General features: G+C 36.0%; 1 protein-coding gene across 1 annotated transcript in view; it reads left to right on the top strand.

The window, feature by feature from the left end:
- Window positions 1-246: 246 nt before the first annotated feature.
- TASP1 (taspase, threonine aspartase, 1) overlaps window positions 247-11,902 on the top strand; it is a gene marked incomplete at its 3' end in the record, with an annotated part of 72,204 nt that continues 60,548 nt past the window's right edge. Inside the window, 3 exon segments of the mRNA XM_009575647.1 lie at window positions 247-465; window positions 2,276-2,343; window positions 3,909-3,977. Coding sequence (XP_009573942.1) covers window positions 321-465; window positions 2,276-2,343; window positions 3,909-3,977 — 282 coding nt within the window.

The following is an 11,902-nucleotide window of genomic DNA, read 5'->3' as shown; positions in this document are numbered from 1 at the left end:
GTCTGGAAAGATTATTAGGTTCAAATTAAATCATAACGAAAAGGCTGCTTTCAACTTGCAACATGGACTTATTTTAAGTCTCACTAATACTGTTAGCTAGGGAAGAGGCAGAACTTAGAAGCCCTTCTTTCAAGAGGCATAATCTCCTTGGTTCAAACCTCTCTTCCAAAAGTTCTTTCTGAAGTTATTTGTATGAAATTCATCTCTTGAAATCAGTATCTAACATGTGTATGTGATTTGGTTTTAGGATGATTCCTCTCCAGAGTTTATTTTTGAATGGAAGGATGCTCTTTTCCAGTAGAAGATGGTGATCCTAATGTATGATCATGGAGAAGGGGATAAGTTCAGGAGAAGTGTTACCTTCCAAATCGTCTCAGGTTACAGCTGTAAAAGTGGTGGTCAAAGAGTCCGAAACAAAGCAAACCCAAAGAGGGAAACGAGTGGGATTTGTGCTTGTCCATGCAGGTAAGATGCAGAAGCATAACAGCTGGAATGGAAATAGTGCATATACAAACTAAATATCAACTAAAATTTTATATTGGCTTTGGACTACTAGTATGTTAATGAAGTGACGTTAGTTTTGGGTGTAAATCTGGGAGTGGAGAGTTTGATTGGAATTTGCATTGGCTAGAGGATCCTGGAAATTGTTAATAAAAATGTAGGGTTTTGGATGTTCTGAATGGTATTTTTTTTTTCTCCTTGACAAAGAAAGCTGCAAACAGAATCCCTAAATTAAATGGTTATAAAATGTCAAATTCTGCAGTTGTCTGCGAAGCTTGGGAAGGCTGCAAAATGTGAGAGATCCTTCAGTCTGTTTCCTTACCCTACAGAAAGACCTGTAGGATCTGTTTTGTTACTGACAGTTTCTTGTCTAGCTTGTCCGAAAGGACAGTCTAGTTAAGACTTTTTGAAAACTCCTTAGGCTGTTTGTTGCAGAACTTCATTTTTTTTACCCTTTTGAAAGTTTTCCTCCAAGTCTATTTTTTTTTTAATATATTGTTCATATTTAAGTGAATTACTATTTATTTTTCCACGTGTAATGAAGAGGACATCTACTAAGATGTGATACAAAAATGATGTGTTATGTGTGTCTTGTTCATAAATTCTTTTCTAATAGGTTCTTTTTTAAATACTGTTAATCTTGAAAATATTAGTGATGTTTATATTTGGCTGTATATTTGTTTTTAGCATGTGTGTGATGACATGAGGTGAAATTAAGCAAAGTAGCCTGGTGTCACCTAAAATATTTGAAAAACCAACATGCTACTTGGTTTATAAAATCCTTAAGGTAAAAAAAAAACAAAACAAAACGACCAAAAATCCTCAGAGAACTTATTCTGGGTTGATGTTTGACAACCCTGGTATTCTATTTTAAGAGCAAATAGAATTGTTCAATATGTTGTCCTTTACTGGGTTACTTTACTCTGTTTAAAAATCTTTTTCTTTCACTAATAGTGTTAAAACTTATTTTATTAGAGTTTCTCAAAGTTAACATTTCTAGAGGTGAGGAGGGGGAAGCTGAGATAAATACAAGCGTATTTTTCAAGTTCAAAAAACAAAACAGAAGAAGATGGAATTTAAATATCGGTGTGCCAGCCTTGTCTGTTATTTTTCTGATGCTGTATTTAGTCGAATAGTGGGCAACTGATAAATTTTTCAGGTATGGAAGTAGGAGGCAGTGGCTACAAAACAGGGCAAAATGGTTGGATGCAACAGGATAGACATAAAGACTGCAAATGAGAAAAAGCTGAAAAAAATTGTACGATCTTTATTTCCAGGAACTCTCCTGGTTCTAAAGCAGGAGTAATGAGCTCTAAAAATGTAGTATAAACATGAGGAGATGAACAGAATGGTAACTGCAAACTTGCAAATCAGCAGCAAAAGAAGAATTGGAGTTTGACCTAAAGCCTAGGTTTTTGCCCAATGATGGACAATAAATAAAAAAGGAAAATTCTGGAAAAGGAAGATGCTGGAAATCCTCCAAGCATGAGCAAAACTGGAATCTCTTGGAGAATGTTTATAGGAACAGATTGTGTGACACTGAGATTTATACCTGTATGCTTCTGCATACTTGCTCTGTGTCCTATATTTTACTGAGTGTATTTGAATTAATGTTGGAACACATAAAGTTGTCAGTCATTGATACAAAAAGGAAATGCCAATGTAATCCAGAATAAGGAAGGCTGTATCTGTCTGTATCTTAATTCTTTATGTGAACTGTAGGCTGTAGTTTGACAGGTAGTATGATCTCTTTTCCTTTTTCCCTTAATTGTAGGTGCAGGTTATCATTCCGAATCCAAAGCTAAAGAATACAAGCATGTGTGCAAAAGAGCCTGTCAGAAGGTATGTCGTACCAGCTCCACAGTCTTGTAGTGGGTATGCAAGAAGTATATTCGGTAGCCCTGTCCCTTCAGTCTGAATGGGCATATCTGGGTTTAGCTACTCGGGCTGTATGCATTTCTAGAGGGAAAAAGGAGCAGCAACAGTTAACGTGATACAGAGTCAATAGAGTGCAGAGCCGTGAGGTGCAGCAACATTCTCATCAGTGGTGGCAAACAGCAGACACCAAAGGAACAGTGGGGGAACAGGCGAAAGTCACAGGTACCTACACGGAGTACTCCTACAGCTTCCTGCACTGTTCCCAAGGCTCTCGGATTTCTGGAGCTAAATATGGTGTCTGGATATTTTTTTTCATCAATGTCCACTCTTTTTGGAATTTATTTGAACTCTAGCATCCAGATTGCTCTGTGAATGCAGGGATTTCTAGAATTCTTTTCTTCTTGATAGCTCTTAACTTCTTAATAGGAGGGGAGGTAGAAACAGGAAAAACAAAACAAAAAATCAAAACCCTCTTCCCAAAGCTGGGAAAGGAGAAATGGCAAGAGTTTCATTTCCATTGAAATTAAATTTTTTTTATCTCCTCCAAGAACTTAGCTTTGGAACTGGCAAGTCCTGTCTACTAAGTGTTGAATGAGAAGCTGGAAGACCTGTCTCCAAAATTGCCTTTAGCTTTCTCCAGGGAGAAGGAGCTGGGGAGCTTGGCAGGCTTTTTAGAAGAGTCTCAGAGTTGGCCTCTGATAATTATCACTTCATCTTACAGTTCTGTTGCTCAATCCTAATACCGATCTAATTCTGTAATGAGAAGCCTCAAAAATCATCCAAACTTAACACTAGCTTCATTAAAGTTGTGCATTAGCCCAGATGATATTCATTTTCCAGCTAATTATGTGTGAAAAAAGGTTGTTTGCTATTGAATTTAAGTCTAATTTGAGATTCCTGAAGCTAGGTAACCAACATAAATAACTTGTATGAAGAAAAAACAGTCGCAGATTTGTCTTGCAACTGAAGATGCAGCCATAGTTGTTTTCTGGGGTTCCCTGAGAGAACTTGACTGTAAGGTCTTGTCCAGTATGGATCTAGGAAATAATATTAGGCTCTAGAAGTTAATTTTTGTGTGTGATTTGAAGATAACATTGTCTTATTTGATTTGTTTTCGTGTGTTGGCTTTTAGATGAGCTTACTTGTAGATTCTGTTCCATTTCATGACGGTTACCATATATGGTACTAGGGACTTTTGTTGAACCTTGGAAGGAAAATTAGAAACTTCTTGACTGAAATGTTAAGTGTTTGAGGACACCAGGTATAAGAATTTATTTTGCTATAAATTTGACCATGCAGGAATCTGCTACTAAATGCAGTGTCGCGATGTCGAAGTAGTAAAATCATGCCTTCAGCTCTGCCCTCGGATGGTGCATACTGACTGTTTCCAGTGCCTCTTGTTTTTATGTCCTCTTACACTTTAAACTAATTTGGTGAAGATTTTGTTTTGTACAGGACTAGGAAAATGTAGGGCTTAGTCACAGAATATTAGAATTTCCTAATCATCAACTAAAAATTCTGTTTTACAGGCAATTGAAAAGCTACAGGCTGGTGCTCTTGCAACAGATGCAGTGACTGCAGCACTTATAGAATTAGAGGTATGAATTTCTGACTAGTAGTAAATATGTCTCTCGGGTACATTGCCAGATTTTTCTGTAGGAAGTTATTAATGCAAATGGAAAATCGACTGAGGTTTCCATTTTTGTGCTGCGCTAATTTTATCTTCTGCTTTTCCGCTACAACACTATATTTTGGAGTGAATTTATATAAAGACTTTCTAAAAATGCAAACTGAATAAAAGTTGTCTAGTTGGTGCAATTTGGTTGTCATCTTAGGTATGCCTTATCGGAAGGTATTAATGCAAATGGAAAATCGACTGAGGTTTCCATTTTTGTGCTGCGCTAATTTTATCTTCTGCTTTTCCGCTACAACACTATATTTTGGAGTGAATTTATATAAAGACTTTTTCTAAAAATCCAAACTGAATAAAAGTTGGTGCAATTTGGTTGTCATCTTAGGTATGCCTTATCAGATAGTCTTTAACCTGCAAGAATAAATACAGTCATTAAAGACTTATTGAACACTTTGTAGAGAACTTTATTTTTGATTTACCAAGTTACAGGCAGACTGTACTGGCTCTGCTTCTTAGATAGGGAAAAAAAATCATGCTACTGGTCACGTATGTTAACTAGAAATTCTAGGATAAGTCCTTGTTCCTTTTGTTTGCGTTAATATCTCACACTGAGTTATGTTTCATTTCTTGAAATTATGATCCAAAGAGTTTAGATGTAGTTAGTCTTTAGTAGTTCTGTTAACACTCTCATGTAGTCATTATATTGAGGTAACTGTCTCTGAGTATGCTTTCTTGGGTTGTGTTTTTCATACCTTTTTCAGTTCTTTGGGATAATTGTACAAAAGTGATTGCATAAATTTAACGCTGCTTGTCTCTCCATCCAATCAAAGGACTCTGTGAAAATGGAGTAGGAATTTTAAGTTCTCATTTGTCCCACAACATACTTTTGCTATGCGCTTGAATTAATGCAGTTCGCAAAGGCTTTTTTTCTTACATTTTTTACTTTGTGTCTGAATGATCTCTGATAGGATAAGAGACTAGAAGCAGGCTGTTCAGAGAAATGTGATTTCAGTGTAAGATAATGCTTTTTTCTGATTTTTATTACAAAATATGTGTAGGACAAGTAATGCTTTTATTTCAAAATGGTACTTGTTAATTAAGATAGAAAGTCTTGATAATCATAAAGAGTTGAGCAGCTGTTTGTGAGGTTTTTGGAAAAGTGTCTTTTTGGAGTGGTGGGGTTTTTACAGCATCTGACTTTAGTGAAGAGCCCCTATGAAATAACGTAGAAGAGAGTAAAGCTAAAAAGAATTTCTGGGATATAAATGAGGCAGTTTGGTTATTGTCCCAGGTCCACTAATCCCTCACGGCAGTAATGATTGAAACAGGTATTCCTTTTCTCCTGTAAGGAGTAATTGCTTCTTTCTCTCCAACTTTATTAGTAAAGAAGGAAGGCAAGGTAAGTGTTGTGCTGTAAAAATAATTTCCTGGGTTTGGAATTGATGGTAGTATTCTGAGAGGGTTAGCAGTGGATTTGCTTACACGTATGTTGGGAAGGTGTTAATTAACATACTTGATAGGGTTAGAGTAAGGCAGGCAGTATGTACTTTAATATGTATTAGACGTGCTGACTAGGAGCCAAGACTTCAGTTATACTTTTAACTTGGCAAGTTTCTTGGCTTTAAACAGTGCTTTTGGTCTCCACTGAACTATTCAAATATGCTTTCATGTGTTATCTTACACATTTGACTACAGCTAGGTGAAAACAAAAGGTATCTCTTTAATGGAATTATTTACAATGCACTTCCATAAACTAACTGAGGCTGCTGTTACTCCACAAGATAGTTTTGTGTGTCAGTTCCCTCCTCAGTGGGGAAAAATAAAAATCTACTTTGTGTTGTGATTTTTATCGTGTTCCTGAGCTACAGAGAAGAAAACGTATTTTAAGAAGCCTAACTTAACAGTTATGTATCTCTTTGCAGCTGTGCCTGGGGTAAATATTTTATCTGTTTTTGTTATCCCCAAGAGACTTTTCTTCTTTTACTTTAGTAGATTTAAATACTCTGAAGTGACATCTGTGTAAGAAGTTACAGCTTTAAGATGAAATTAAAAACTTTTTATGAAATTACTCCTATCAGCAACCTTTTTCTCCTCATCTGTCTTGCTACTGTCGTGGTGATGCCTGCCATCATTCCACTTTCTGGCTTTATAATTGTCTTAGGTAGTATTTTTATGTGTACTGTTGCACAAAACCTATTTTTTTTCCTTTTTCCTGTTTTTAGGATTAAATACTATTTTGTTCAGGTTGTACTGCTGTCATTAATGTAATTATTGGCTTTCATTCATTAAGTGATTTATATAACCTCTTAATTGTGGGTTATTCTCTCTGTTACTGGAATAAAGAATATTGGGTTTGGGATTTGGGCTTCTTTTAAATTAAAGTACGTAGCTACGCAGTTACATTGAGGAAAAATCAAAGGTATGCTTAAAACAGAAAATGGTGTGGTTTGCAGTGAAAGTTTTTTGGATCTGGTATGAGAAATTCCAAAGTCAGGTTTCAAAATGTTGAAAGACTTGTATCTACTCATATCTCATTCTGAGCAGGACTTCCAGACATCTCTGCCATTTCTGGAGCTGCATCTTCTCTTTTAATTCTGATGTTTTTCCTATTGCTTTATGGAAAACAGAAACTGCATGTGGCAAGTCAACAAAGCAAACAGAATAGTTTTTCTCATCAATTACAAAATTTTATGGGTAAAAATGTAGGTTTGTATCTTGACTGTCTCTGTAATGAGCTATCACTGCCCTTTTTTTAATGCAGGAAAAAATAGTGAGTTTTCGTAAAGTACTTCAGCATTGTAAGTTAGCAAATACATAGTGAAAATCTGTATGAAAACAATGTTTGTTTACATGTGTCAATGTAATACAGATTAGCATATACATGTACAACGTGATAACAGATTCCGTTGTGGAGTACTGTTTGTAACTTCTTGATATTTTGGTTGCTGTAGAACACGTTGCTGTGAGTTTATCTGAAATGTTTAATCACTTTTTAATGACATCATTTAATCTAGAACTTTTAATGCTGTATTCCAAAAATCTGTAGTTTTTGCAAGGCACAAATATCTTTTCGTGGAAGTGTCACAAAAGATGAATTTTTTTTCTTCAGTTCCGCTCAATTACACAACTCCTATTACACAGAATTTCAGCTAATCCAAGAGGCATCACTTCAAAGACTTGTTGAGGCGCAAGACTTGCTCTTGATCTTTTATGAGCAAGCTGACAGTTTGCTTGTGGTATGCTGTCTGTTTTTTGTTTTATTTTTGCAGGCTCTAAATGGAGAAAGAAAAGCCTTTCTTTGTTGGACTATATGAATCTCAAGTGGAATAGCGTTCTGTGATTAAGATGATAATGCTAATAGTTAACTAGAGCAAAGGTAGATTTCTTTTGCAAAGTAACAAGAGCAGCTGATCCAGAATACTGTTAAAATAACTGTGCTGGTCTTCGTAAGCATCAGCTGTATTTGATAAGTTGATTAAAGGCAGTTATGTTTTCCAGTTTGTGAACTCTGTCATTGCAGAGAAACAAATGAACATGTTACCTCTTTCAGCTTTTGGTAATAAAATGGGTCTGGACAAGGTGCTTCATAAGACTCATCATTTACACTGTATGCTTCTACAAAGACATTATTGCAGTACCATTTCTTCTTGCACTCTTGCTATCAGCCACCATGTGAAGTCTGAGTTTCTCTTGAAACACAAAGGGATTTGGGCAGCTTTTTTTTGGGAAGGGCGGAGGTCCCCCTCCACATACCACCCCCTTAAAACTTGCAGTTGTCAACAAAACCACATGCTGGTTGCATTTATAGCTGGCTGTGAGAGCAATGTGCAATTTCAGGCTTTTCTTTGACTATAGAGCATTTGAGAAAGTCTACTGTTCAGGTACTGGAGACAAGAACATAAGTTTGTTGTAACGAATGATGAAGATTTCAGACTTTTTCTAAGTTTATTAATCCTGTGTGTAGATCACTTGTTTCTTTAATCTGACTTCAGTAGAATGTTCTTTATGAACATCATTTAAATTGGAAATTAATATGATTGATGGGGAAGCAGATGTCACATTTTGGGTTTTGATCTCCTTGCTACTGAAATTATTCAATTTACTCTGCATTTTTGTTGTTGTTGTTGTGGATCAATGCAAAGGATATTTTGAACCTGTCGGTACACTCAAGCAGGGGGTTTGCATGGCTGTCAGCAAAATTTTAGAGTGAAAGAACTTGTTTCTTGTTGAATTGTTTTTTCTTTGTTTTTGTTTATTTATTAATTTTATAGTAATTAAGATTTTTGAATATACAACCTTCGTCCCAAGGACTTTTCTTTAAAGATGAAAGCACAATGCCAGCAGCCTTGTTGTATTAAGGCAGTCACCATAGATGAACTTTTAATGGGTAATGAACTGGAAGTCGTTAATTCTAGTTAAAAGCAATACTATGCTGTTTTGCAGCAGAGTGGCTAACAGTTATCTGTGACAAAAGTGTTCTTTGAAAACATTTTAGCTGGTGTAATTGAAAGGAACGTGACTCATCCTTGTAGACTATTACTTCTTGTCACTAAATTCCCACAGAAAAATAATTTTTAAAATTACAGTGTATAAAAAGAAATGCCTATAGACCTTGAATCCCTTTTAAAAGTTGCAAATAAACCATGGCCAAAACTGTATCGAAGATGGATGGAATGTTCTTTAATGCATGTTGAAAATAGAGCATTTTAACTATTTGCCTAGATGTAATTCAGGACTGTTAGTGTTATAGTGTTGAGTAACTTCTTCAAGCATTCCAACTTTGACCGCAGCTAGAAGCTTCAGCATGCCTGTGTTTGCTGCCAGAACATTTATAAATACATCTTGAAGTAAAAAGGATTCTAAAAATAAATCTCGGTAGCTTTTGCGTTTTTACAAGATGGGTAACTTGGGAAAATTAAACTCTTGTTTCACGTCTTAAAGCTTTGTATTATCCCCTTCCCTACAGGTTTACGTTGTAAGTTAGAGATACTTCAGTGGTGGAGTAATTGCCAGGTAGTCTAGTATTTTTCACATAATTGAAAGCTTATGGTTTGTTAAAATGCTTTGAATAGCCATTTGTTTGTCTTTTTCCTCCTCTTTTTTACTTTTCTATAGTAGTAGGGCTTGCTGTTATCATGCAAAGCTCATGCTTGGTTTGCTGTCTTGTCTTTTTTTCAGTCTCCTTAGAAATATAAAGGTGGATCTCTGCTTGTGTTTTTAAATAAAAGTATATTCCTGAAGATACCTTCTGTATTACAAACCTTTTCCTCCTTTCCCTTCCTCCCTCTTCTTGGATACATGCTTTGATTGGGTTCTTCCCCATCCTATGGTAGTCACATAGCTCTTGCAATACTGCATTTTTCTGCCCGAGGGTATGAAGAGACTGCTTCAGTTAGCTCAGTTTATTTTCTTCCCCCTTTGAAAGCATGCACACTTCTGTTTTAATAATGTTTCCGTGTTCTTTGAAGGTTTTGAATTTTCATTTCAAAATACACCTTAATTTTCATAAGTTGTATTCCTCCATTTGTATTACAGAGTCTTGAAAACTTTTGATCAGACTTTGCAGAGATTCATACTTTCAAAAAGAGATTTGTGTGGTGTATTTCATGTCCTTCCCTATTCATAGAAGTAAGTGTGAATTTCTGTTTCCATTTTTTATAAAGGTTTTTCCCTGCCTCATTTCAAAGGCTTTATATCTCATCTCAGAGACACTCAGGTAGGTATGAAAAATTCCATGCATTCATACCCAGTTTCTGCACTGTCTAAAACTGTTATCAGATCACCTTTCAGATCTGTGAAGTTAGAGTAGACCGTCTTCCTCTTGGCAATTCTGAGGCCATCATCTTAATTGAGTGCAGTCTGATTGTAAAGCTAAGTAAAGCTCCACAGGAATTTTGAACACGTGCTTGGAATTTGGTCTTTTTACTGGAGAAGTTATTCACGTTGTGACTGATTGTACTGGTGAGATTCCTTCTGAGTCCTAAAATGAGAGAGTTACGCTACCAAAGAGGCACCTACAATTTTGTTGGTGTAGACTTCTTATTTATCAAATATTCTGTAGTGTTTTGATAAATATTCTGTAGGGAGAAACAGGTGGCATTCCCTTTGTCTTGAGATCCTCTGAATAAGTTGTCTCTTGGTGCATCCTTGATGTTGTGCCAGTGAAGGTGCTATGCCAAAGCATCAGGCATATCTAGATTTTTTTAGAAATAAAGTGAACTGGTGCCACTCTGTATCCTGTATTATTTCCCTACCCTCTTTTGATTATTATGTTTATCAGATGGTTGTGTCTTGACTGTAGAAGGATTCTGGACAGTGTTACTAGGACTTCTGTTCTGTTGGGTCCTTCTTACTTCCTTTATTTGGCCGTGACATCTACTCTTAAGATAACAGCTGTCTTTGCGTTGTGGCAGTGACAAATCTGTAGAGCACTAAATTCTTCCTCTTTGCTAATGCTTTTGAGTATAATGCACTGAGCAAATGTTTTTGGAACAGAACATTAGAAATTTGTTTCCAGGCTTGCAGGTCTAGGCACTCTGATTACCCATGGGCAAGGAACTTGGACAGAACTAGGAGTAAGCATTGTTCATCCTAATGCGTTCCTGTTTTTACTTTGTCCTCCAAGTATCTTTCACCGTTCGCGTTCAGATTCCTTCCATCACTTCTCTGCTCCTTTTGTTCTAAACTTCACTGACTTAATTTTCTTCATACTTGTAGAGCCTGGGGAGCAATGAAGTTGGTTAAGCCAGCGGCTGCTCTGCAGTCTTCCACCTTTTCAAGGCCATCATCTTGGTAGCCTTTTTTTAATCATATTCCCCGCCTCCTCCCCTTCTAGGGAAAGTTATTCCCTGTGCGCTAAACTGCAAATGTTTCATTACCCTAAAATCTTTCCAAATTTACTTATTTGCTGTGAGGCATAGCTGTCAAAATGAACAACGCAATGAATATACACAGTGAATTTGAAGATCTATTGTGGTGTGGGATAAAATAGGATGGGATAAAATGGGATAAAATCTTGTGCTGCTTCTTGGATGCAGAAGGAAAAAGCAGAAAATAAAGATGAGTAGCATAAGATGAACACGGAGAGATTACAGTCTGTTTCATGATTATGTATTAATCATTATGTATTCGTGATTCTTCAGGAAGATAGTGTTTTGGTGACTAACACTAAAAACACTTTAAAAATCTCTGTAAATTAGAATCAACATCTTGCAAAACAGGTTTTGAATTTACTCACTACTTGCTCATTTGAAAGGTAACAAAAACTAACTGGCTTACATCAAATTTATTTTTCATTTCTGTGTGCTCTTTCTTTTGTTTCCTTGTATTTATTACAAATTAGTATGTACAAAAAAAAAAACCAGTTCACGTAACATTTAAGACAGAACTTTAAGCTGTTCCCAGTAGATTTGTTTCCTGATTCAGCTTTTATTACGTGTACTGTAAAAGTATGACCATCCAATTTCATTGACGTGTTCACATGTGGTCTAGTCAACCATTTTTCTTTGTTGCATCAGGTTGTAATAAAAACAGATATGAAACTCTGAAAGTATGCAGCATCTCTGAAATTTTACTGTTTGGCTGTTCTGGGCTGTTACCTTTCTTTGTTCTGTACTTGTTTCATGCTTGCGTCTAAAAAGAGGGGATTATACTGAGCTGGCAGTGAGACTCCTGGACTGTACTACTTTGAAATTTTGTGTTTTTGAAGTCACGGGAATGCTCTGATGAAATGGGGGGTCAAAACCGGATGTTTTTAATTCTGGTATGCAAAACTTCTTGTTTGAGAACCCTGAGTTAGCCAAAAGCTATAGAAGGTGCTAATAAAAGAGGAGTTAAGTTTTTAATTAGTTTATTAAATGTTGTTGCATACTTTCTATGAAATATGTCTTG

Source organism: Fulmarus glacialis, unplaced genomic scaffold, assembly GCF_000690835.1.
Source record: "Fulmarus glacialis isolate BGI_N327 unplaced genomic scaffold, ASM69083v1 scaffold10814, whole genome shotgun sequence".
Taxonomy (NCBI): Eukaryota; Metazoa; Chordata; class Aves; order Procellariiformes; family Procellariidae; genus Fulmarus; species Fulmarus glacialis.
Note: the sequence above shows the minus strand (reverse complement) of the source record. Positions and strands in the feature narration are given on the sequence as shown.